The sequence below is a fragment of the Chionomys nivalis genome, chromosome 21 (assembly GCF_950005125.1).
Source record: "Chionomys nivalis chromosome 21, mChiNiv1.1, whole genome shotgun sequence".
Lineage (NCBI taxonomy): Eukaryota > Metazoa > Chordata > Mammalia > Rodentia > Cricetidae > Chionomys > Chionomys nivalis.
Genome location: NC_080106.1, coordinates 20,810,497 through 20,838,336, shown reverse-complemented (window position 1 = coordinate 20,838,336; position 27,840 = coordinate 20,810,497). Strand labels below are relative to the sequence as shown.

Below are 27,840 nucleotides of genomic sequence, written 5' to 3'. Positions count from 1 at the left end.
CTACAGGACACGCACACACGGACAGAGTCACAAGACAGCCTACAGGGCAGGCACACACGGACACAGTCACAAGACAGCCTACAGGGCAGGCACACACGGACATAGTCACAAGACAGCCTACAGGGCAGGCACAGATTCAGACTCATGCCACAGGGAGGACAGAAGACACACACAGTGACACAGAGAATGCAAGTCTGGACTTGCTGTTGGTTAAATGGACATTAAGAAGTTCTTAGGACCCCCCCCCCCTTAATGTGACAGCCACACTGTTATTGGTCACTCTTAGTTGGTCACCCAAGCATCAGAATGGAGAGCCAAGGCAGGCGAGGAGAGCCTTCCATCTGACCAAAATGTGTCCAGATGGACAAGTCAAAGGGGCAGGTCATGAAGCAAATATGCTGGACTAGGGGTGTGGTTTAGTAAGGCGCAAGCCATGAAAGCATAAAGACGGAGTTTGATCGCCAGCACCCACATCAAAAGCTTGGCACCTTCCTGTAATCCCAGTGTGGGGAGGGAGAGGCATACACAAACATGGATGGAAGGTGGCTAGATCTTTATTTGGAAAAAGCAAAAACTGACATATTCTCCTATGATCTGGAAGTTTGCTCCTATACACTTTTCAATGAAGAGTCATTCAGTCATACCATTTTTTTTTTTACTGTAATTTATTTTTCTCTCGAGACACAGTTTCTCTGTGTAACAGTCCTGGCTGTCCCAGAACTCCTTGGAGACCAGGCTGGCCTCAAACTCACAGAGATCCACCTGTCTGATTCCCGAGTTCTGGGATTAAAGGAGTGTGCCACCAGGCCTGTTTTTATTCACTCATTTTTATTTTTTTAGGATTTATTATGTATACAGTGTTCTAGCATGTCTGTCTTCATGCCCGAAGAGGGCACCAAATCTTATTCTAGATAGCTGTGAGCCACCATGTGGTTGCTGGGAATTAAACTCAGGACCTCTGAAAGAGCAGCCAGTGCTCTTAACCTGAGTCTATCTCTTCAGTCCCTCACTCATTTTTAAATGATTTTTTTAAAACCCAAAATTAATATAACTTGGTCAACATAAAATCTTAAGTACTGGCATCTTTTTTTTTCTCTTAATTTTCAGATTGCCAGAAATTTCCTGGTATGAAGAGATTCTGTATTTCTTTTCTCTTTTTTTGGCTTTTCGAGACAGGGTTTCTCTGTAGCTCTGGAACCTGTCCTGGAATTCAGATCTTCCCGTCTCTGCCTCCTCAGTGCTGGGGCGTGTGCCACCACCACACAGCATGTATTTCTTAATGTTAAAAGACAGAATCAACTATCTACAAAAATAAAAACCCAAGGGGCTGGAGAGATGGCTTAGCAGTTAAGAGCACTGGCTGCTCTTTCAGAGGACCCAGGTTTCAATTCCCAGTACCCATAGTACTCCAGGGGATTCAATACCTTCTCCAGGTCTCCACAGGCACTGCATGCACACAGTGCACAGACAATACATACAGGTAAAACACCCATACAAGCAAATTATTAAACACAAAAATCGTTGTGATTTCCATTTATAATTCTAATGCACAATGAGAAAGCTGAGCTTGTGATTTGGAATCAAACTTCAAATGATCATCTTTCAGTTATATAAAACGTTTGTTTGCAGACAGGGTCTCTCACTGTGTAGACCAGACTGGTCTCCAGCTCAGACACCTGCTTCTGCCTCCCATGGGATTAAAGGCATGGAGCATCGCACCTAGAAAAACCCCTAATGCTGTAAATGCCAACATATGGAGCCCACCGAAGTCCAACATTTTGGTGGTTTGAATGAGAACTGCCTCTGTAGGTTCACAGGTTTGAATATTGGTCTCAGTTGGTGGGACTATTTGGTAAAGCTGAGGTGTGTCCCTGGAGGTGGGCTCCCGGTTAGCTTGCTCCTGTGCTTGTGTCCCAAGAGGTGAGCTCTAAGCTACGCTCCATCATGCCTGCCTGCTCCCACACCCGCTCCTCTCCCAATGGCCATGGGACTCTAACCATGGAACTGTGAGCCTCAAATACCTTCTTTTAAAGCTGCCGTGGTCACGGTGTTTTGTCATTGCAGTAGAAAATACTCTTATAAAGTGCTTGAACACCAAAAGGCAGGGTGACAGCTAAGGGTCCCAAAGGCAGTGTCATATGGGGAGAAAGCAGAAATACTTCCTTTAAAGGACACAGCAAGAGCACATCTCTAAAGAGTATCACACATGGAAACTATAAAAAGCAGTGAAATACAGCTCTTGACAATTCTTTAAGTCTCTGAAATGTAACATTTGTAAGCTACACAGGCACCCTACCCATTGTTTTTGTAGGACAATTCATAAAGCATGAAGAGGAAGACAAAAACATACAAAAATAGTTTTCTGGGGTACACAGACATGCACTTGTATGTAAACATCTCAGGGAGAAAGAACAAGAGCAGGGCAGATGAGGAATTGCCTGCCCAGCACAACTCTATTCTGTAACGGGTACCAAGTCAGAGTTCACAGCTGCCTCTTCCACTCTAGATCAATTATCTCACACCTTTGCATATTTATATAAATAATGCTCTGGAACATCTTCAAACCCAGAATCAGGTTAAAACAGCTCATTAACAAGGGCCACACCAACGTGTATGAGCTGGCTGCAGAGGAAACGGGCTACATGAAGGTCCACCCCATGGTTCTTCTGGATGCACACTGGGCTGGAAAGGCTCTGTGGTGCATATGTGATGTTGAGTATGGAAAACCTTGTTTACTATGATGCAATTTCATAGATGAGAATTTCAAACTCCCAGCAGCTATTAAACTTAACAGATTTAAAACTATTTTTCCTCCTAGAATATTCAATGCATTCAAAATTTTAAAAAGATCACTGTAGACTGGGGATGTAGATCAGTGGTTAAAAAAAACCCTGCCTATCACAGGCAAGACCCTAGGTCTGAATCCCAGCAGCACAAAAATCAAGAAAGTTCATAGAAATAGAGTGGGTGTATCTATTCACAATTGGGTCTGGAGATACATGTATGACATACATATACATATGGATACTAATTTTCAATATAATATTCTTATGGTATCCTTTCCTCTTAAGTTTTTTTGAGTTAGCTTGCATCTCAATACAATTCCCCAAGTTCCTTCAGTATTCTTCATCAGGGTTTCTCCCTCGACGGGAGAATTCTGCTTTGATGGCTGTCCACGGTATAATCTGACTGTAGCCGCAGGACCTAGCCTGTGTGGACCCTCTGATGGACGCTGAGTCGAGACTTTCTGCTGAAGGCCTTCCCACATTCAGCACACTCGTAGGGTTTTTCTCCCGTGTGGATTCTCAAATGCAGTCTAAGCGTCGACCTCTGGCTAAAGGTTTTGCCACATTCAGTACACTCGTAGGGCTTCTCTCCAGTGTGAGTCCTCATGTGGATGATGAGCTGGGAGTTCTGGATAAACGACTTTCCGCACTCGCTGCACTCATAGCGTTTCTCCCCCGTGTGAATTTTCTGATGTATGATGAGGTTTGATTTCTTAAAGAAGGTTTTTGCACACTCGTTGCACTCATAGGGTCGCTCTCCTGTGTGAATTCTCTGGTGTGTGGTGAGTTCAAACTTCTGAGCAAATGTCTTTCCACACTCGCTGCACTCATACGGCTTCTTCTCCATATGCGCTCTCTGGTGAACAATAAGGTTTGACTGGTGGGTAAATGCTTTTCCGCACTCGGGACACTCAAACGGTTTCTCTCCGGTATGAATTCTCTGGTGTTTGATGAGGTTTGCCTTATGGGAGAAGGTTTTCTTGCACACGTTACACTCGTAGGGTTTTTCTCCCGTGTGTATCCTCTTGTGGCTAATGAGGAGCGACTTGAAGGAGAAGGCTTTGTCGCAGTAGTTGCAGACAAAAGGCTGAACCAAACTCTTCATTTTCTGATGTTTGAAGACGACTTCTTTATGGCTGAGAGCCTTCCCATGCCCGCTGTATCCTGAGTACTCTACTCCGGCACGGGGCCTTTCTTGCTTCAGGTACAGAAGTGGCTTCCCAAACCCACTGCGCTCCTCACCCTTCCTCCTCACACAGCTTCCACTGCTGAGTAAGTCGGAACTGCATTTCAAAGTCTTTTCATATAAGTCGTACTTATAGGGAACTTGTGTTAACGAAACAAAGTCCATGTTCAGATTTAATGTCTTCCCAAAAAGACTTCCTCTTTCTTCAATTGGTGGTTGGTTCTTGAGGGTTATACGTGGCTTCATCTGTTCATCTGGGTCCCTGGGGTCCTTCTCCACCTGGTCATCGGCCCTCCATACTTCTAGGACAAAACACAGTAAAAGGGATTTTGTTTGTTTTTTAAGACAGAGTTTCTCAGTATAGCTTGGAGCCTGTCATAGAGTCTAGCTCTTGTAAACCAGGCTGGCCTCGAACTCAGAGATCCGCCTGCCTCTGCCTCCCAAGTGCTGGGATTAAAGGTGTACGTCATCACCGCCCGGCTGAAAGAGACTTTCTTAAGTCTTCTCTGTTAGAGTGTGAAGTCCCCACAAGGGATCCCATCATAGAGTTAACTCTGGGTTCAGACCCAGTCTTTCAGTATTAAAAAAAAAAAATCCCCAACACAAACATTTTTCATCTCTTAAACTTAGAAAAGAAAATAGATGTTGGAGGGGTGGTATTTCCTGATGACAAAAATGACCTTTAAGTGAGTAGAAAAAGCCGGGCCGGGTGGTGGTGGCACACACCTTTAATCCGAGCACTCGGGAGGCAGAGGCAGGCGGATCTCTGTGAGTTTGAGACCAGCCTGGTCTACAAGAGCTAGTTCCAGGACAGGCTCCAAAACCACAGAGAAACCCTGTCTTGAAAAACCAAAACCAAAAAAAAAAAAAAACCAGGCAGTGGTGTCACCATCTCTGATCCCAGCATGGGAGGCAGAGACAGGTGTATCTATGAGTCTGAGGCCAGCCTGGTCTACAGAGAGTTCCAGGATGGCCAGGGCTCTGGATAGAAAAACAAAAAGGTGGGCAGAAAAAAAAGAGGTCAAAGCTGGATGTTGTGGCTCACGTCCATAATCCTAACACCCAGGATGCTGGGTTGAGAAGACCAGCCTGAGTCCAAGGCTAGTCTGGGCTATACAGAAAGAGTCTGTCTCCACAGCATTCCTCCTCACCATGATACAAACAAAAGTAAAAGTGGGCATAAATGCCATGGTAAAGATAATTTGTGATAAGGATTTCATAGCACCCTCGAGGACAATGGACAGTCAGCCTGGAGACCAAGAAAATACGCAGATGGGCAGTGACGACATGGGGAGCAGAGTCAGTGACTGGCGCTTCAGCTCCAGACGATAGTGGCACCAGCACTGGGCTCTGCTCGCCCCTGCTGGTTTTCACCCTTCGAGACCGGGCTCCATTACATAATCAGGCTTGCCTAGGATTTGCAGCACTCTTTATTACAGGCATGGACAGCAACAACTGGCCCCAAAATAGCATTTTTCCAGCATGTGTGAGTATTTTGCTTGTATGTATGGCTGTGCACCATGTGTGTGCTGAGTTCCCATGGAGGCTAGGAAGAAGGTGTTATATTCCCTGGAACCCAGATATGGCTAATACTCCATTCCAAGGATGGAACAGGGAGGCTACCACCCAGCATTTCTGGGGGCTCTGGGATTCACTTGTATAATCACCCCAACCCTACAAATAACTTACTAAAAATTTTGGGGGGCCTGGCGAGATGGCTCAGCGGTTAAGAGCATTGCCTGCTCTTCCGAAGATCCTGAGTTCAATTCCCAGCAACCACATGGTAGCTCACAACCATCTGTAATGAGATCTGGTGCCCTCTTCTGGCCTGCAGGCATATATGCAGACAGAATATTGTATACTTAATATTTAAAAAAAAATTTTTTTGGGGGGGGGTTCCCTGTGTAACAGTCCTAGCTCTTGTAGACCAGGCTGGCCTCAAACTCACAGGGATTCACCTGCCTCTGCCTCCTGAGTGCTGGGATTAAAGGCGTGTGCCACCATGGCCTGGCCTAAAAAGAATTTTTTAAAAATTTATTATATATACAACCTTCTGTCTCCATGTATGCCCACACGCCAGAGGGAGCCAGATCTCATTACAGATGGTTGTGAGCCACCATGTGGTTGTTGGGAATTGAACTCAGGACCTCTGGAAGAACAGCCAGTGCTCTTAACCGCTGAGCCATCTCTCCAGCCCCTAAAAAAATTTTTTTTAATCGGACTAGATAATGGTTCAGAGGTTAAGAACACTGACTAGCCGGGCGGTGGTGGCGCACGCCTTTAATCTCAGCACTCGGGAGGCAGAGGCAGGTGGATCTCTGGGAGTTCGAGGCCAGCCTGGTCTACAAGAGCTAGTTCCAGGACAGGCTCCAAAACCACAGAGAAACCCTGTCTCGAAAAACCAAAAAACAAAACAAAACAAAAAAAAAAAAACAAACAAAAAAACACTGACTATTGTTCCAGAGGACTTGTGTTCAAATCCCAGCACCCACATGGTGGCTTATAACTATCTCTGACTCCAGTTCCAGGAGATTCCATGGCTCTCTTCTATCTAGCCTCTGAGGGCACCAGGCATACCCATGGTACACAGACATACGGGCAGACAAAAACAGCCATACATAAAATATTTTTTAAAAAGATGTATTTACTTTTATGTATACGGGTGTTTTACTTGCATGCTATGTTTGCAGTGCCCACAGAGATCAGAAGAGATCTCATGCTACAGAAGGCCATCAGCCTCCACATAAATGCGAGGAATAAACACATAGTGGCTGGAAGGACAGCCAGCACTTCCCGTCACTACAGTACCTCTGAAGCCCACCACCACCCTTTTTTTGAAGACAGCATTTCATTATGTAGCCCTGGCTAGTCTGGAACTCTCCATGTAAACCAGGCTGGCCTTAAACTCAGATATTTACCTGCCCCTGCCTCCCCAGTGTTGGGATTAGAAGTGTGCCACACTATACCCAATTTCTACTTTTATTTTTGTGTGGTATGTGTGAGTGCACATGCATTACCCCATGGCATGTGAGTGGAGGTCAAAGGACAACCACCTCCCACTGGTTACCTCCCTCCACCAATATTGGCTCTAAGAATCAAACTCAAGACATCAGGCTTGGCAGAGAAGTAAGCACCTTCAACCTCCTGAGCCGTCTCACTGGTCCTAGAAGAATCTCTTTAAATGTCTGTGTACAGGTGTGTACAGGTGCCATTAGAGCCAAAGCTTCAGATCCCCTGGAGCTGGTGTTTCAGGTGCTTATGAGCTGCCCAGCATGGGCAATGGGAACCAAACTCGAGTCCTCTGCAAGAGCATACTGTATATACCGCTGACCACTAAGTCAACTCTCCAGTCCCACAAGGTAACTCTAAAGTGAGCATTTCTCACAGCCTGCAGATATAATCACTCTGCAAGTCTCTGAAGATACCTCTCAAGTAGACAGCAAGATTCTGGGGTTAACTGGGCATGGTGGCACACACCTTTAATCCCAGCACTTGGGAGGCAGAGGCAGGCGATCTCTAAATTCGAGACTATTGATCTACAAATTGAGTTCTAGGACAGCTAGTGCTGTTACACAGGGAAATCCTGTCTTGAATAACTAAACAAAACTAAAAACCCTCAGACCACACACCTTTGCCCAGTACTGGGGTGGGAGGGGCTAGAGGTAAGTAATCTCTGAGTTCAAGACCAGCCAAGGTCATATAAGTGAGAACCTGTCTTAAGAAAAACTCAAAGGTGCTCAAACTGTTCAAAAGCTGGGACATCATTTCTCCTAGCCTTTCATCAGAGCTCCCCTGGTGAGGTCTGAACTGACCATCCTAACTACAGCTCCCCTGGTTGATGGTGAAGGGTCATCTATTTGTTGATTTCATTGGTTAATAAAGAAACTGCCTTGCCCATTTGATTGGCCAGCCCATAGGTGGGTGGAGTAGAGAGAACAGAATGCTGGGAAGAAGGGAAGTGAGCCAGATGCCATGCCTCTCCTCTCTGGGTCAGACGCGGTGAAGCCAGCCGCCAGGTCAGGCATGCTGCATCTTTCCCAGTAAGACACCACCTCATGGTGCTACACAGATTATTAGAAATGGGTTAAGCAAGATATGAGAGTTAGCCAAGAAGAGGCTAGATATAACGGGCCAAGCAGTGTTTATATGAATACAGTTTGTGTGTTATTTCGGGTGTTAAGCTAACCATGCGGGAGCCAGGCAAGATGAAAGCAGGCCTGCCAGCAGCTCCATCTACACCTGGTGAGGTCTGAACTGACCATCCTAACTACAGCTCCTGCCCCCAGGTTAAAGGTTTGTTTCCCAGGCCGTCCTTACCCACTGAGAGTAAGTTGCTGTAGTTCTCCAGCATTACATCCATGTACAGAATCCTCTGAGAGGGGTCCAGCTGCTCCCACTCCTCTTGGGTGAAGTCTACAGTTACATCAGTGAATGAAACCGATCCCTGAAATGACATGTGATTCGCTTTGGGAGACAGAGAAAGGATATATGAAAACTTACTCCTGCCACACTGTAAGAGTTCACCATGAACTGTGCTGCGTCTAAACACCTTTGTTCAGGACAGGTGTTGTGGTGCACACCTGCATCCTCAGCATTTGGGGTGGGTAGAGGCAGGCAGACAGGTGTTGTGGTGCACACCTGCAACCTCAGCATTTGGGGGGGTAGAGGCAGGCAAACAGGTGTTGTGGTGCACACCTGCAACCTCAGCATTTGCGGGGGGTAGAGGCAGGCAGATCTTAGCTTCAAGCCAGCCAGGGCTACGTAGTGAGAAACAGTCTCAAAAATAAAAGCTAGAAAGAGGCAAATCCACATTGGTGCAGAGGTCTACATCAAATAATGAGGGAAATAAAGACCTTTCAAAAATACAAGTTTTGAAAAGAGTATTTCTTACCCTTTCTCAAGACATGATTAAGAAATGCACTGCAGGCAGGGTGCATCTTTAATCCCAGCATCAGGAGCTAGAGCAGAGGCAGGTTGATCTGAGTTTGGGACCATCCTGGACAACCAGGACCTGACACAGCCCCATTACAAAGCATCTCCTAATGCTGAGACCCTTTAATACAGTTCCTCAGGTTGTGGTGACCCTGATCATAAAATTATTTCATTGCTACTTCATAACTAATTTGCTACCACTATGAAATCATAATGTGAATATCCAATATGCACCACTAGGAAATTATAATTAAATATCCAATATGCACCACTAGGAAATCATAAATATCCAATATGTGTAGGGATATAGCCCCACCCATTGGGGGCGTGTTCGCCTTGGGCTAATGTTTACTGATAAATCTGCCAGGCGTGATCCCAGCAGCCCTTTTCTCTGGTTTTCCTGTTCTCCGCGGGAACCTGTGGTCCTGTAAGTCTATTTCCTTATTAAAGCTGTATATATCTTTATAATCTGTCTGCATTCATTTACGCCGCCACAAATATGCACCACTAGGAAATCATGTAACTAATATGTACCACTATGAAATAATGTGAATATCTAATATGCACCACTAGGAAATCATAATGTAACTAATATGCTACCCACAAAGGGTCCCAACCCACACGTTGAGAACCACTGCCATAGAGAGACCCTGTCTCAGAAAAAAAAGCACCAATAAAACAGTAATTCAAAAGGTCATAGAAAGGGACAAATCAAAGCGAGAGCCGAGGGCAGTGTCCGGGAAGAGTTTGCAGAACAGCAGTTCTCTAATGACAGCAGACAGTTCTAGTGCAGGCCGGAACTAACTCAGAAGCAGACATTTTGAGGGCTAGCATCAAGATACCTGTGCCACTGTTCCAGACTTTAAAGTGAGGGCAGACTGCCTACATGCAGAGTCTTACATGCACTTGCTCTGGTTTGTCTTGAACCTGTACTAAGGACATCTCTCCCACTCCTGCACCGTGCTGCCTTATATCAGTGAGGGTACTCCATTCATCTTACAAATCTGTCTGCTTTTAAACTAATTCCTGAGAGCCGGCAGTCAAGTGGTAAAGTTGAAAAATACTGAGCATTCTGCCAGATGCACCAACACTGTTAAGGCCTGTGAACTTTTAGGAAAGCTACAGCTAGACTAAGACAAGGGGTCTCCTAGTAAACTTTCTAGACACGGCTTAGCTAAGCATTGCTAGTGAGTGCCATGTGCTGCTCACAGTAACACTGCCCTTTATACAGCCACCAGCAATGCTAGAGTTGGCTCTTCCTGCTTGACGTTAGCTAATGTAATCTGAACACAAAGAAAAAGCTAGAGATGGTTTTTTTGTTTTTTCGAGACAGGGGTTCTCTGTAGCTTTGGTGCCCGTCCCGGAACTAGCTCTTGTAGACCAGGCTGGCCTCGAACTCCCAGAGATCCGCCTGCCTCTGCCTCCCGAGTGCTGGGATTAAAGGCGTGCGCCACCACCGCCTGGCTAGAGATGGTTTCTTGGGTAAAGGTATTTACTCAAGCCTGAAGATCTGAGTTCTCCATCAGAAGGTGGAGAAACTGACCTTGTACAGTCTACCACAATCCACCAACCCCCACCCTATGCACACAAAAATGTAATTAAATTTAAAACTCTACCTGCTAGAAGGGTTCAGCTGAGATGGCATCACAGGAGCAAACAGTGCATTTCCTAGCCCAGGTGTGCACACTCACACCACATGTTCTCTTTCCTGGGCTGGGGACACCCGGGAGCATGTCATCTAAAGCAGGGTTCTTGCTATGAACTGAGGAGTCTTGCGGTAATTAGACAGCCCGCTCTCATTTCACGAGTGATTCATCAGAGCCAGGGGTTTTGGGTGAAGGTTTTAAACACAATGCTGGGCTTTTTGAGATTACTGCTTTGTAAATAAAGTGGCTGTTTTCTGCTATAGATTTTTCACTGTAGCTGACTCCCTTTCTGTTATAAATTTGGGATTTATCTCCCACAGTTCAGCACTATTTGAGCTATGTGTGAAGACAGTCACAGTCAAGGAGCCTGCTTTGCACTGCCAGGTCTTTGCTCCTCTCTCTGTAAACACAGATCTGCCTTCCTGCAATTAGCTTTATTGACAGGCACTGGGTCAGTGTTTAAGGTTTAGGCAAAAGCATTCCATTCAAGGCATTCCCAGATATCCAAGGACATAGAATTACTTGCTCAGAGCTGTTAATTCATAGCTGCTCACATAGAAGAAATAAGTGTGCCTTGGTTTTACTTCACTTATAGATAAGAAAAGCAACGACCTAAAACTAACCTTGCTTTAAAAGATTCCCAACTCCTCACCTCACCTTCACCTCTGCTTACTGATGACTTTAGGAGATTTACTGCTTGTGTCTTACTCGCAGGAAAAATAATTAACCATCTACCCACAGTCCAGAGGCAGACAAGCCTTCACCGGTGCCTCTGACAAGCATCAGGCTTAAGAGCTAACACTAAAGTTTGCTAACATTTGACAAAAATGCTAAAGGACCAAGGGCCACAAACTTCCCTTGTCCGTTTATGTGAGCTGCCTGGCTACCTCTGCCTGCAAGGTTTTGTGGGTCTTTACAGCTGGGTAAGAACGAAAAGAGGTGACAGAAGTGGGAACATTTAAGTTAGAGCAAAAGCATCCCAGAAATTAGCAGAGATAGGGAAATGAAGAAAAATAGAGCAGAGAATTGAAATTAGGATTGAGACAGACTTAGAGCTAAGAAATTACAGTCAGAACAGAATAGAGTACAAAGGAGAGAGAATAATAAAGAGACAGGGATAGAAAGAATGTGTTGTAATTTCTTAACCCTCAGATTTTAGTTCCTTTCACTTATTGTGGAGGGTTTTTTTTTTTTTTAACCCTGAGAGGGATCCTTAGAAGCTGGACTTTTAAGGTTAGGTTCTCAACCTGTGAGTAATGATCCCTTTGGAGTCCAAGGGCCCTTTTACAGGGTTGTTACCCAAGACTATCAGAAAACAGATTTACATTACAATTCTTAACAGTAGCAAAATTACAGCAAAGAAGTGGCAATGAAGATTTATGGTTGGGGTCATCACAACATTAGGAACTGTGCTGAAGGGTTGAATTATCAGGAGACTGAGAACCACTACTCTAAATACATGGGGAGTCTGAGGGTTGATTATGCTCCATGAGACCCTTTCTTCCACCCCCTCAAAACAGAAGGGACCCCTTACCCCAGAATGGCAAGGATTGATGGGGTTGTTTCACTGAATTTGGAGCTAGGCTTCCAGAAAGCCCCAGCAATCCTTTCTCTGACCCTCATAGTGCTAGAGACACTGGTGTGGGGCCAAGCCCACTACGATCCAAATTCAGGTCCTCCTGCTTGTGCAGCAAGGGCTCTCATCCACTGAGCCATCTTTCTGTCCCAAAGCTAACTCCTCATCCTTTTTACTTCATTTTCCATAAATATAACGCTCCAAAAGCGAAATGAAACACCAAGTGAGCAATAAGCAGTGGACTTACCTGGGACCCCATCATTTTCTGCGGTTGGCAAAGGCACTGAAGCACAAAGGCACAACTAGAAGAAAAGGAAGCGTGTTATTAGGGATCTGACCTGCCTGGTAACCAGAATGTTGTTTAGAAAGCATATACACCCCATGGAAAGAAGCACCCCTCTTCAGAAAAAGCATGTTGGCAATGTCATTCAGCTAAACACAACGAGACACCCACACAATAGGGCAAGAATAAGAATCCCACCATCAAGAGACAAAAAGCCCCAATCCCCGAGGCTGTCAGATAAGGAATTTAAAGCAACTACCATTGCAGCGCACAACGCCTGTTTGCGCTCTATGCGCTACCACACAGTTCACGAGCTTCGGGCAAAGGGCTGGAGGTTGAAACACACAGAGACACACAGATAGACAGAAACACAGACCTCTAGTCACTGGTAAGAAGCCCCTTATTCAATAGCACCATGGAGGCTTATACACCCAACAGTCAGTTGGGCCAACAGGTGAAAACCTCATCCTTTGATCCTCAAGGCCAAGGCAAACACGTGCTCGTGAAGCAGAGCTGGTAAACAACTTTGACACAGCCTTTAGTAACTCAAATCAGAAGGAAAGATCTCTAGCAGATGGTCCCAACACGTGATTCCTACACCACAGACTTTAATGTGAAAGGCAAACATGAAGGAATAGGGAACCTCAGCAAAGATGGAAATTAGAAGAAAAAAATGAAAAAAGAAAACTCCAAGTGGTATGGCACATGCCTTTAATTGCAGCACTCTGGAGGCAGGCAGTCTGTGAGCCCCAGAACAGCCAAGAATACACAGAGAAACTGTCTTGAAAAACAAAACAAAGTGATAAGGAAAATACTAAGGACTTAAGAGTACAGCTCAGTGGCTGTTAGGGTTTGCTGCCGGGTTCAACCACTGACATTAGTCCTTCATCTGTGGACTAATCCCCAATGGACTCTCATGTTGGCATCAGCAGGAAACAGAAGGTGAGGCTTAGATGAAGCAGCGTGCCAGGGCATGCCCTGGGGGATAAACCTGTCTCCAGTCCCTTCCTATCTTCCTAGTTGCCAGGAAGTAAGCAGAGGTGAGTAACCTCTGCCATGATGTTCAATGTCCCCATAGATTTAAAGAGATGGAATCAAAGGACCATTGACTGAAACCGGGAACCACAATAAACCCTTCATCCTTTGAGCTGCTTCTCTCGGGCATCTGCCCCTGTAACAAAACACTAACCGGAACAAAGATAGAAATTCTTAGCATGCATGAGGCCTTGAATGGATCCTTAAAACAGTCCCTTGCAAAGGAATTAAATAGTAAAGAAAACAGCATTTAAACATCTGAGAAAGAGTAGCTTCAGTTACTGATTGTTTTATTTTTTGAGATAAGGCCTCATCATCTGGCCCAGACTAACCTCAAATTCATGATCCTCCTGCCTCAGGCTCCCAAGTGCTGGGATGGCAAGAATGAGATACAATACCTGATGTGCAATAAAATGTCTTAATGGCCTTAGGTCACTCCTACCCCTCTTCCCACCCAAACCGAGAGTGCATTAACCCAAAGCCAGCATAAGGATGGGAACGATAAAGGTAAGAGCAGAAATCCATAAATCTCTAACAATGGAGAATACAAGGAAACCAGAGCCGGTATGTGGAAAAATCAGGAACATCAATAAAACTAACCAGACTGGGGTGTGTGGGGACGACACAAACCGCTTGGGTGCGGAGGGATGGCAACATTGGTGACATCTGATAGGCTGAGGCAGGACCACAAGTTTCAGGCCAGCCTGGCTACATAGTGAGACCTTGCCCAACCACACAAAAAAATCCAAAAGTAACAAAGAACACAAATTACCAATATCTAGAATGACCCAGGGCACATTATTATAGTTGCTGCATATATTAATCTTTTTCCTTTGGGGGCTAGAGATATGGCAAAGAATGCTCATTGCTCTTCCCTAGGAACAGGGTTCCATTCCCACCCCCCACCTGACAGATCACAACTGCCTGTAAGCCCAGTTCTAGGGGAATTGCACACCCTCTTCCAGGTCCCTCAGGCACCAGACACACACGTGATGCACAGACATACACACAGGCAAAACATCTATCACATAAACTTTTAAAAATTTAATTTGTAAAGAAATAGAGGGGTGGAGAGACACTCAGAGGTTAAGAGCACTTCCTGTTCTTCCAGAAGACCAGAGTTCAGTTTCCATCAGCCACGCCAGACATTCACAACCACCAGGAACACCAACTCCAAGGGATCTGATGCTGTCTTTGGGCCTCTGCAGGCATCAGCACACACGGGGAATACATATAAGGCAAACATACACAAATAAAAACAAAATTAATATTTAAAAAAGGAGGTGGACTGCCCAACCTTATAGGCCATGCCTGCCAGAAGATCAGGAGGCTGCCTGATCATGGATCTCCTTCTTCTCTTGGTTCCCTTGGGCACACAGCCCCTGTCCACCCACAGACTACACCTGCCAGAAGATCAGGTAGGCTGCCCTCCCTACCCCCCTCACCTCCCCGACACCGTATCTGAGCCCTCAACTCAGATGGACACTCCCTGCTGGATCAGAAGCCACGAAGGCTTCCAGAACTCCTACCCCCAACTCAGGCAGAGACCCTCTGCTCAACAAAAGACCAGCAGCCACCAGCAGTTTAGCCCTCAACTCAGGTGGAAACCCCCTGCTCAACCACAGGCCACAAAGGCCAAGAAGACCAGAGAGGAAACAGAAACCAAGGAACAAAACATATCCAACAAAGACAAACCCGGAATTCAGCACTGTAGAATTACCATCAATCAGATGCCCAGATGCCAGCATAAGAGCACAAGAGCCAAGGCAATATGGCGCCACCAGAGTCCACTATCCTTCTACAGCAAGTCCTGAATATCCCAACACAGCCAAAGCACAAGAAAAGAGGTCCTTAAAGTGAGTGAATCTCTTAATGAAATCGAGAAAAAGACAAAAAAAAAATTGGAGGAAATGAAAGCCAGGGAAAACAAACAGTTGAAGGAAACAAATGAAAGTGGCCGGGTGGTGGTGGTCACACCTTTAATCCCAGCACTTGGGAGGCAGAGGCAGGAGGTGGATTATCTGTGCGTTTGAAGTCAGCCTGGTCTACAAAATGAGTTCCAGGACAGCCAGGGTGGTTTACAGAGAAACTCTGTCTCAAAAAACCAAAAAAGTGTTCAAGATATGAAAATGGACAAAGAATCAATAAAGAAAATACAAATGGAAGGAATCCCAGAAATGGAAAATCTGGGTAAGTGAACAGGAACTAGAGATGCAAGCATCACCAACAAAATATGAGAGATGGACCTAATGAGTATCTATAGAACATTCTACCCAAACACAAAAGAATACACCTTCTCAGCACCTCATGAACTTTCTCCCAAGCTGACCACATACTTTGTTACAAAGCAAATCTCAACAGATACAAGAAAACGGACATAACCCCTTGCATCCTATCAGACCACCATGGATTAAAGCTCTATTTCAATGATGACAGAAACGAGGGAAAGCCTACAAATTTATGGAAAACTGAACTCTACTTAGTGACTACTGGGTCATGCCAGAAATAAAAAAATGAAAGATTTCTTAGAGTACAATGAAAATTATTACACAGTATACCCAAACCTATAGGCATCATCCCACAGATACAGGGATGGTTCAACATAAGAAAATCCATCAATATAATCCACCATATAAACAAATTAAAAGAAAAAAACCCACATGATCATCTCATTAGACGCTGAAAAAATCTTTGACAAAAATTCAACACCCCTTCATGATAAAAGCCTTGGAGAGAGCAGGGATACAAGGGACATACCTAAGCACAATAAAGGCATTATACAGCAAGCCAAGAGCCAACATCTAACTAAATGGAAACTCGAAGCAATTCCACTTAAATCAGAAACAAGACAAGACTGTCCACTCTCTCCATATCTACTCAAACAGTATTTGAAGTTCTAGCTGGAACAATAAGAAGGAGATAAAGGGAATACAAATCAGAAAGTAGGAAGTCAAAGTATCATTATTTGCAGATGATGTGATAGTATACATAAGTGAACCCAAAATTCTACCAGGGAACTCCTACAGCTGATAAACATCTTGAGTGATTTGGCTGGATACAAGATTAACAATGACAAATAGACTGAGAAATCAGGGGAAAAAAAAACACCCTTCACAAATGCCACAAACAATATAAAATATCTTGGGGTAATTCTAATCAAGCAAGTAAAAGACTTTTATGACAATAACTTTGAGTCTTTGAAAAAAGAAATTGGCATGGATCAGTAGAATTAAAGTAAAAATGGTCATCTTTCCAAAAGCAATCTACAGATTGAATGCAATTCCCATCAGAACTCTAACACAATTCTTTATAGACTTTGAAAGGACAATACTCAACTTCATACGGAAAAGCAAAAAACCCAGGGTAGCTAAAACAATCTTGAACAATAAAGGAACTTCTGGAGGTTATCAGCATCCTTGACTTCAAGCTCTACTACAGAGCAATAGTTATAAAAACTACATTGTATTGACATAAAAACAGGTCAATGGAATTGGATCAAAGACCCAGACATAAATCCACACATATATGGATACCTGACTTTTGATAAAGAAACCAGAAATACACAATGGAAAAAAGAAAGCATCTCAACAAATGGTGCTGATCTAACTGGATGTCAGCTTGTAGAAGAATGCAAATAAATCCATATCTATTACTCTGCATAAAACTCAAGTTCAAGTGGATCAAAGACTTCAACATAAAACTAGACACACTGAACCCGATTATTAATAGAGAAAGTAGGGAATAGCCTTGAACACATCGGCATATGCAACAACTTCCTAAACAAAACACCAGTATATAGGCACCAAGACTGACAATAAATGGGACCTCATGAAACGGAAAAGCTTCTGTAACGCAAAGGATACTGTCAACAGGACAAAACTGCAGCCTATAAAATGGGAAAAGATTTTTACCAACTCCACATCCAACAGAGGACTAATATCCAAAATACATATATATAAAAAACTCAAGAAACCAGATATCAACAAACCAAACAATCCAATTAAAAGATGTGGTACAGATCCAAACAGAATTCTCAATGTAACAGGGAATCTCAAATGGCTGAGAAACACTTAAAGAAATGTTCAACATCCTTAGTCATCAGGGTAATGTAAATCAAAACTACTTTGAGATTCCCTGTTACATCTGTCAGAATGGCTAGGATCAAAAATGCAAGTGAGCCAGGCAGTGGTGGCGCATGCCTTTAATTCCAGCACTTGGGAGGCAAAGGCAGGCGAATTCTGTGAGTTTGAGACCAGCCTGGTCTACAAGAGCTAGTTCCAGGACAGGCTCCAAAGCTACAGAGAAACCCTGTCTTAAAAAACAAAACAAAAAACTACCAAAAACAAAACAACAACAACAACAAAAAAAAAACCACAAGAAAGAGCTCAAGCTGGTGAAGGTTGGAACACTTCAGCAACAACACTTCAGGGGAACACTGCTCCACTTATGGTGGGAATGCAAACTTGTGCAACCACGATGGAACTCAATATGGTGGTTCCTCAGAAAATTGGAAATCAATCTCAAGACCCATATATATATGCCCAAAAGATGTGGCATCCTACCACAAGGAGGCTTGTTCAACTATGTTCATAGCAGCTTTATTCATAATATCCAGAAACTGGAAACCACATCGATGTCCCTCAACTAAAGAATAGATAAAGAAAATGTATATTTATACACTGGAATATTACTCATCTGTTAGAAAAAAATGACACCATGAAATCTGCAGGCAAATGGATGAACTAGGAAAACAATCATCATGAGCAAGGCAACCCAGACCAGAAAGACAAATGATATGTACTCACTCATTGGTGGAAATTAGCTGTAAAGGGTAACCACACGGCAATCCACAGAGCCAGAGACGCTTAGTAACAAGGAGGGCTCTAGGGGGAACTCTGGGTCTCCCTGGGAAGGGAAGGGGAAATAGATTTGCAGGTGAAATGTGTGGGAGGGGATGAGAACAGGAGAGCTCGTGTGAGGGAGGGAGCAGCAGAGGGAGGAAGCACAGGTAATGATGACTGGAATAAGTGGGCACTGAGGGGACAATGTGGAAACCTAGTGTAGTGCAAACTTCCTGGATCCGAGGAGGGTGACCCTAGCAAGGGCTCCTTGTCATGGAGGATATGGAGCCTGAAACACCATCTTCTGTAACCAGGCTAGGTTCCCAGTGATGGAACTGGGACACCAACCCAACCACAAAACCTCTGACTCACAACTTGTCTGCAAGATGTGCTGGGGCAATGGTGACTCAGAATTTGTCCATATGGCCAATCAATGACTGGTTTAACTTGAGGCCCAAGCCACAAGAGGGAGCCTATGCCCCATACTGCCTGGATGGCCAGGACCTAGGGTAGAATCAAAGATGGCTGACCAAAACAAAAGTCAACAAAACGATCCCTGCTATACTCATAGATTCATGCTGTGATGGCTATTCTTGGTTGTCAACTTGACTATATCAGGAATGAACTATAATCCGAAATGGAAGACCACACTTGTGATCTGGATCTTGATGAAGACAACCTGCCTTTGATCCGACCTTGAGGTGTGTTTGATTTTTCCACCCTTGCCCTGCCTGTCAGCACACCCATCCCTTCCCTGGCACTGGAGCCTACTTCTTCGGGATTCCAGCACATACAGAAAGCAGCTGAGGGGCTGGAGAGATGGCTCAGTGATTAAGAGCACTGACTGCTCTTCCAGAAGTCCTGAGTTCAATTCCCAGCAACCACATGGTGGCTCACAACCATCTGTAATGAGATCTGGCGCCCTCTTCTGGCTTGCAGGCATACATGGAGACAGAATGTTGAACACATAATAAATAAATAAATCTTAAAAAAAGAAAGAAAGAAAGAAAGAAAGAAAGAAAGAAAGAAAGAAAGAAAGAAAGAAAGAAAGAAAGCAGCTGAGCCGTCCAGCCTTGTGGGATGAGCAACTCCTGGATTCTTGAACTTTCTGTTCACAGCCAGCCATTGTTGGACTGCAATCTGCAAGTCATTTCAGTAAATTTCCTTAGAGAGAGTGAGAGGAAGGGAGAGACTCATTCTCTAAGTTCTGTGAACCCTAACAAATACAGGTGCCTAGACCAATCAATCATCAAAGAGGCTTCCTCCAGCAGCTGATGGGAGCACAGGCAGAGAACAACAGCCAAACACTAGGTTGAGCTCTGGGAACCCCAGAGTAGAGGGGGAGGAAGGAGTGTTGGAGTCAGAGGGGTCAAAGCCGTCAAGAAGAACATGGCTTTGTAGAATCAACTAAGCAGGGTTCATAGATCTCACAGATACTGAAGCAGCAACTGTAGAGCCTGGGTGGGCCTAGATCCTCTGCATGCATGCTGTGTGTAGTCCTTTAGCTTGGGGCTTTTGTGGGACTCCTAACAGTGGGGGTGGGTCCTCTTCCTTCTACTGGTCGCCCTGTCCTGACCTGAGGAAGGTTTATGCTGAATTTTACTGCATCTTGTTGGTGTAGGAGGTCCTTCTGTTTATGTGTTGCTTTCATTGGTTAATCAATAAAGAAACTGCTTGGCCTGATAGGGCAGAACTTAAGTAGGTGGGGAAGACAGAACTGAATTCTGGGAGGAAGAAAGCAGAGTGAGAGAGCTGAACTTAGGAAGGTGGGGAAGACAGAACTGAATTCTGGGAGGAAGAAAGCAGAGTGAGAGAGCTGCCATGGAGATGCCAGGTCAGAAATGCTAAATCTTTCCCGGTAAGCCACGACCTCGTGGTGAACACAGAATAATAAAAATGGGTTAAATTAATATTAAGAGTTAGCCAAATAGGAGGCTCATGGCCAAGCAGTGTTTTAATACAGTTTCTGTGTGATTATTTTGGGTGTAAGCTAGCCGGGCTGTCAGAACAAGGGGCCCTGCTCCCTGTAGCATCCTCTCATGCTGTCTTTGGTTGATATGTCTGGAAGGCCTACTCTTTTCTGAAGGGAAACAGAAACAGTGGATATGGGGGGGGAAGGAATATGGGGGGGCTGAGAGAAAGGGAGGAAAGGAGGGAGGCTGTAGTTGGGATGTATTCTATAAGAGAATAAAGCAAAAGAAGAAAAAAAGAGGTGGTCTCAAATCTACAAAGAGAAAAAAAAAGATTCCATTTCCAATAAAATACTTCACAGAAATAAAGTTACAAAAATTAGAAAGACCAGTGAGCTGGCTCCCCAGTAACTGTGCTGAGAGACACAAAGCACCGAACTCACGGTAGAAGGAGAGAACCAACTCCCAAGATGACCTCTGAGCCCCATGCAAGTGCCCACATCCATACACAAATTGATACGTGTAATGTGAATATTATAAATGCTGCTAAATGTTGATAACAAAAGACGGAAACAAGTGACAAGGACCATGGGAAAGCCTGGTATCATGAAGGTTTTTATGATCTGATATGAGGCAGTAAGGCAGGCCTGATTCCCCAACTGTATTTTCTGGTTCTAACGAGAAGCAAGGTTTAGCTGCACATGCATCCTACTGCAGCCCTCTACCCACTCCCTTCAAAGCTCGAAAAGCAACTTCCCCTCCCTGAAGCTTTTCCGTGCAGACTGTCTGCTCCTGACCTATATATAAGCTTCCTGGTGGGTGTGCCAATAGCAAGCGCTCAGAGCAGACCACCTGGCTGTGCATTCATCAAAGCTGGGGTAGTTATTCACACTTACAACTCCAGCAGTTGGAAGGCTGAGGCAGGACCATTGCCGAGTTCAAGGCCAGCCAGCGCTACAGGTAATTTCTATCCAGGTAAGAGCAGTGTACAAAGTAAGTTCCATCTAGGCTGGTGTGAGCTAGCCCGAGTTTGCTGTCTCAAATAACAATATTTGCTGTCTCAAAACAATATTTGTGCAGAAACCCCACCCTGTCCAAAACAGCCAAGCTTTCTGAGAGAATAACCCAAAGAGCCTTCCATGTGCTCTCTCCGGAAGCTCCAACATAAGCCCCACGAAGACTACTTTGGACGATGGTACTGGCCTCTTCCTAATTTCTAGATGGAATTAAGCAAAAGGACCCAAAGTTGAGGGATGGTCACAAGACCAGTTATAAGGTCTCCTCCTGCCAGGCCCTGATGCCTTCTCACAAGTACAGAATCTTGGTTTTGCTCTAACACCAGAAACCTGAGTTTTGGCAGACAGAGTTGACAGCCACCTCACTGCCTTTCTTCAAGCTGACAGACACGTCAACATTTTCTGGGAAAAGCAAGTGTACTGGCTGCTCTGCTCATTGCTGGGACTAAGGCCCAGACAAAAGCAGATCGCAGAAGGGGCTCCTCAGGGCTCACATTCTGAGTACAGTCCATCATGACAGAGGAGTCACAGCGGCCGTAGCATGAGGTCACTGATGACACTGGGCCCACTGTCAGAGAACAGTGGCACACGCTGACTTCTTTCTCCTTTTTACTCAGTCCTGGGTCCCTGGCCATGGGTGAGTCCACTCAACTAAGTCAATATAGAAACTTTCTCACAGACATGCCTAGAGGTTCTTCCAGGCAATTCTTTTTTTTTTTTTTTTGAAATATTTATTTATTTATTATTATACAATATTCTGTCTGTGTGTATGACTGCAGGTCAGAAGAGGGCACCAGACCTCATTACAGATGGTTATGAGCCACCATGTGGTTGCTGGGAATTGAACTCAGGACCTTTGGAAGAGCAGGCAATGCTCTTAACCTCTGAGCCATCTCTCCAGCCCCCGTCTTCCAGGCAATTCTAAACCCTATCTAGTGATTAGTCTCCCACTTGTCAACCCAACAAACATACTACTTTAAGCCCCAGCTTCCACCTCTTGTCCTTATCGGCTCATGGCCATCTCATGATGCAAAATGTATTCATGCAGTCCAACCTCAGAAGTACCTGTTGTCTTTAACAGTTCCAACACTGTCCAAAAGTGTAAATGAGCCAGGCAGTGGTGGCGCACACCTTTAATCCCAGCACTTGGGAGGCAGAGGCAAGCAGATCTCTGATTTTGAGGCCAGCCTGCTCTACAGAGTGAGTTCCAGAACAGCCAGGGCTGTTACACTGACTAGTCTTATGTTCCCTCTGCTTATTTTTTTTTTTTTTTTTTTTTTTTTGGCTATTTGGACTTTCTGGAGTTTGGGGAATTGGGAGTTTCCTGTGGACCTGACAACCTTCCTAACTTCCCACAATGGCCACACTGCTTGGCCTCAGAAGTCTTCCAGACTTATCACAAGCCTCCGTGAGCCTTACTCTTGGCATCTATCATACCTATGCCATGATGCCAAAACCTGCTTCCTGCTGGAGACGTAGCTTGACCCCCTCAAGCCATACTTGTGCCACCCTGTCTGTCTTCCAAGCTTACCTGGAGGAAACACCTCCCCAGGTAGTGGTTTTCAGACAGAGGACTCCTTCAGTGGCACCCCCAGTTTAGGCTCTCTTTTGTTACAAGCTGGAACCTTCGCTAGGGGGGCACTTTGCCCCTAGAGCACTGTTCTTATTATCTCGATGCAGAACAGATCTCCCTTATCTCTAACAACTGCAGCTATATCTCAGCGTTTGCTTTGTAGCCTCAACTTTAAGCCCCCTCCTTTCCCCAGCAAACCACATAGTTTTGCTATCTTTCTGCTCTCTCTCAGTGGGATAAGAACAGTGAGTAGTAACCTTGCTATAGTCTGAATGTCATCCAGAAGACAACACTAGGAATTGAATCCAGGTGCTCTGGAAGAGCAGCCAGTGTCTTAACCACTAAGCCACCTCTTCTGCCCCCATCCTGTCTTCAGACATCCTCCACCAAACAAAATAGTCCATTACTGTTGAATTCAGCCTCACTCAAATTCTCAGGACATAGATAGAAGGCAGTCCAGTTCTTGGCCAGAATATGACATAAATGGCCTCTGGCTCCATTTCAGAGAAGTCCTTGCCTCCCTCTGAAACCTTGTGGCCAGAGGTTCATTATCATTATTATGTTTCTCTGCCTTTGTCTCTCTTAAGGATTTATTTTTATTTTTGCATATGTGTGTATGTCTATGAGTACATGCTCTGAGTGTGGGCACCAGAAGAGGCCAGAAGCAGGTGTTGGATTCCCTGGAACCACCCAACATGGTTGCTAGAAACTGAAGCTGTGTTCTCAGCAAAAGCAGGAAGCGCTCTAAACTGCTGAGTCATGTCTCCAGCCCCCTTTCTCTGGGCATTCTGGTCCTCTGAACTAGAATGGCCCACTTCGTTCTGCTTACACCATCTTAGGACTTCTCTAACCCTAAGTTCCAAACTCTCCCACTCTACTCCAAAACAATCCCAAAGGTCTATGAAGCACCTGGTCCAGTGGCTTAAGAGTGAAGCATCAAAACCTATGTCAGAATGAAGAGTCCAGGAACAGAATACAGAAATAAAGGGTCCAGTCCTGGAATACAGAAATATAAAGTTGTAAGCTCAAACACATTTTGGGTAAAAAAAAAAAAAAAAAAAAAAAAAGCTGGCAGCCACTATTAACCCTTAACAAACACTTTCTGCCTTAAGAGCAGACACCCTGGCAGCCACTGTGCACAGAGGTAAACATTTTACAATTGTCTCCTGCTTCCCAGCTTCCCAGATAGGCAGGTACTGCAGATAAAGGTTAGCTTCTAACTGTTGCCTCTATGGGACCTTCTGATTGTATCCCCTTAATTTTAACTGTTCCCCTATGTGACTCTACTCTCTGCCTTGCATTCTTTCAGGGATAGTGAAAAGCAGCTGTGTCAGCCACAGGCTAACTTAACATTCTAATGTCCTATAACCAGAAGTTGTGCAAATGTAATGTGGCTTTAAGCCTGACCTCAAGTTGTAAAAGCTCTTTGACCCACACCTGTGCTTGATTTTACTATAAGAGGCGGCCCCAAACCAGCCCCCACCGCACAGCTCCAGAAGCCCAATCTCTGGCTGTGGTCAGAGCTATAGCTGATAAGCTACAGCCCCATGGTGATTTTTTTCTTTCTTTTTCTGGAATAAAGCTTGCTTCTGTGTGACTCCCGGGCCCAACAAGGACAGTCCCCAAAGATAAAGGTAATGGTCTACAGAGTGAGTTCCAGGACAGTCGGGGCTACACAGAGAAACCCTGTCTTAAATAAAACAAACTACTACCAAAAACAAAACAAAACAAAACAAAAAAAACCAAAACCAACAAACAAAAATAAAAAAAAGAAACCAAAAAACAAAGGTTCACCACTGGCTAAACAACTGAAGATTAACACAGCATCACACGCAGCTATGACACTCTGACCTCACCTTAAAAACCTGTTAAAGTACTGGGCGGTGGTGGCGCACGCCTTTAAACCCAGCACTGGAGGTAGAGGCAGGTAGATCTCTGTGAGTTCGAGACCAGCCTGGTCTACAGAGTGAGTTCCAGGACAGCCAGTAAATATTTAAACTGACTCTACGTGTGAGTCTTTGGTACTACAGGCCCATGTGAACATTTGGGAATAAAGGATTAATTAATGGTCAAAAGCTCCCTAAGAAACGAAGGAACTGACGTCATCTTGCTAGCAGCACTGATGCTACCTCAAATGCAGCCATTACTCATGTGTAATGATTAAAAAAGACAACTCTTTTCGTTTTGTTTTGTTTTTCAAGACAAGGTTTCTATGTAGCTTTGGAGCCTGTCCTGGAACTCACGTTGTAGATCAGGCTGGCCTTGAACTCACAGAGATCCACTTGCCTCTGCCTCCCAAATGCTGGGATTAAAGGTATCCATCATCACCATCTGACTTAAAAAGAAAACTCTTTCACAAGCAAAGGAAATACTTGGCAGAGAAAGCCACCAAGTGGGCAACCTGGACAGCTGAAACAGATAAAATACTGGCGGTCACAATAGCCCAGTCGTTGAGAAGAAAAGATCTCCACCTCCCACAACTTTGATCAACAAAGTGGATCTTAAAATATAAAATATGGGGCTGGGAAGCCAGGCGGTGGTGGCGCACGCCTTTAATCCCAGCACTCGGGAGGCAGAGGCAGGCGGATCTCTGTGAGTTCGAGGCCAGCCTGGTCTACAAGAGCTAGTTCCAGGACAGGAACCAAAAGCTACAGAGAAACCCTGTCTCGGAAAAAAAAAAAAAAAAAAATGGGGCTGGAGAGATGGCTCAGCGGTTAAGAGTACTGGCTGCTCTTTCAGGGGTCCAGCAACCACATGGTGGCTCACAACCATCCATAGTGGGACCTGATGACCTCTTCTGGCATAAAATTCTACATGCAGTTATAACACTCAAACATAAAAAAATAAGATAAAATACAAATAGTCAATGAAAAAGCGTTCAAATCCACCAGCCACAATACACAAATCAAAACTACAATGAGATTCCATTTTACCCTAGTCAAAATAGCAGTCATTAAAAACAAACAAGCAAAACCAAGAAATGCTGGCAAGACTGTGGACAAATGGAACCTTTATACACTGCCCGTCGGACTGAATGTCCAGACTCTACGGAAACCAGTGAAGGTTTCTCCAGAAACTAATGACAGATCTTCCATATGGCTCAGCTATACCACTTCTAGATTTTTACCTGAAAATTCCCACATCACGGAGCCACTGCACATTAGTGGGTTTTTCAGCATTATTTATATGCTAATATCACAGCGATTATGAACCAGCAGAGGTGGCCAACAACAGAGGAACAGATATGACAGGCATACATAATGGGACTCTTACACTTTTTCACCTGAGCGTGTGTGTATGTTCGTGCACACATGTGCATGGGGAAGTCAGAGAGCAGCGTTCAGTTCTCTAGTTCTCTCCTACCATATGGGGTCCAGGGCCCAAACTCAAGATTTTCAGCACTGGTGGGAGGTGTCCTTACCCACCCAGCCCTCTCACTAACCCCACAACAGAATTTTTCCAACCATAAAGAACTAAGTTATGTCATTTGCAGGAAAATGGAAGCAACTGGATATAATCATATTAAACAAATTACTCTCAGAAAAACATCATGTTTTCTCTGACTCGCGGTTCCTAGATATTTATAGAGATGCATAAAGTCATGTAGAGAAATGAAACTATGGGGAAAAGGGAACAGGTGGGGAGGATTTTAAAAAGCCAGTAAGAGATATGGGGGGGTATGCTTAATACACCATATATACCTGTGTGAAAACTTTATAAAAAATAAGTAAAAAGCATAACTCTAATCAAGAAAATAGAGGTGAAGCTGGACAGACTTACAGAGTTCGAGGTCAACATGGGCTTACACTGCAAGCTGCAGGCTAACCTGAACTACCCAGAAAAGTCAATTTCAGAAAAACAAGAAAATTCTGTTCACACTGTGGCTCAAACCGGAAGTAACGGAGTAGACGCGATTATTCCGTGATGATATAACTGGAAACACCAGGCGTCGCGAGGGAATCGGAGGCTCCCGGAGCCTGCTAAGGTGGCTCCGGGGGCGTGGCCAGCAGAGTGGGTCCCGCCCCCACACCCCGGTGGAGGGTCACGCGCGCGCCCGCCGGGCTTCCGGACTCCCGCGCGGCCTGAACCCCGCGATGTTGGGCAGAGGCGTGTCTCCTGACAAAGGAAGGCTGGAGCACTGCAGCTGCCCGTCCTCCTCCAACCCCGCACGCGTCCGCCGGGAGCAGCCCACAGGGACAAACTCAGAAGGGCTCGAGGCCCGAACCTACGCACGGGGGTCGCCACGGCCCGCGAGGTTTCCACCCTGGCGCGGACACGACCCGTCTCTCGGGCCCGCGCATCCCAGGCCTTGCAGGCATACCTGGAGGGGTTTAGCATCCACCCGCGGTTCCGGGTCACGAAGCGCGTGGAAAGGGGGCCCTGTTACCCACTCGCGACGGCAGGTGGGGGAAGGGCGACTGCCCGTTCGTTCGCGCAAGCGCGCAGACTGTAGAGCGGGGGGCGGTACCCAGAGTCCTCGAAGTAGTGACGCGGCCCTCAGGACTACAATTCCCATAAGCCTCCGAGACGCGCTGCTAGGGACTCTGGGAAGTCTGCGAGTGGTAGTGTGGAGACCACTTTACAAGTTCACTGCAGATTGTGTTCTGCTCTCAGAAACAGTACAGTCTCTTTCTTCCTTGTATGCTATTAAAAAACTGGGTTTTAGAAATGTCACGAGTAATCTATTTAAACTCCTTTTCTTTTTCTTTTTGGTTTTTCGAGATAGGGTTTCTCTGTAGCTTTGGAACCTGTCCTGTCCTCTTGTAGACCAGACTGGCCTCGAACTCACAGAGATCCGCCTGCCTCTGCCTGCTGAGAGCTGGGATTAAAGACGTGCGCCTCCACCGCCCGGCTCAAAACTCTTTTTCAACTACAAAACACATATATTAAAGCAAATATCAACTTTAATCTCAACCAAGAATACATGTCTTTTTGAGCGCAGTAGTGCAGCTTTTAACCCGAGTAAGTCAGAAGGTAGAAGCAGGCAGATCCTTGGGAGTTTGAGAACAGAGTTTCAGGCCAGCTAGGGCTACATAGTGAGACCTTGTTTTAGAAC

The 27,840-nt window shown here is 45.1% G+C and overlaps 1 protein-coding gene across 2 annotated transcripts; it reads right to left on the bottom strand.

The window, feature by feature from the left end:
- Window positions 1-611: 611 nt before the first annotated feature.
- Zfp1 (ZFP1 zinc finger protein) lies at window positions 612-27,250 on the bottom strand. 2 transcript variants are annotated; one of them, XM_057754374.1, is made up of 4 exons: window positions 27,106-27,250; window positions 12,374-12,428; window positions 8,290-8,416; window positions 612-4,274 (listed from the first exon to the last, which is right to left on the bottom strand). In XM_057754374.1, the coding sequence occupies exons 1-4, from the start codon at window positions 27,120-27,122 to the stop codon at window positions 3,205-3,207; spliced, it is 1,269 nt and encodes a 422-aa protein (XP_057610357.1). In that variant the 5' UTR covers window positions 27,123-27,250; the 3' UTR covers window positions 612-3,204. The 2 variants fall into 2 exon arrangements, with proteins under 2 accessions (XP_057610357.1, XP_057610358.1); XM_057754375.1 differs by having other exon boundaries at window positions 612-4,271.
- Window positions 27,251-27,840: the final 590 nt, after the last annotated feature.

Bases quoted from the DNA above. Each gene is read 5' to 3' on its own strand.
- Zfp1 (XM_057754374.1), bottom strand. The intron at 8,417-12,373 runs GTAAGTCCACTG...ATGTCATTTCAG, and splicing joins AGAAAATGATGGGGTCCCAG to GGATCGGTTTCATTCACTGA. The intron at 4,275-8,289 runs GTAAGGACGGCC...GTTTTGTCCTAG, and splicing joins CAGCAACTTACTCTCAGTGG to AAGTATGGAGGGCCGATGAC.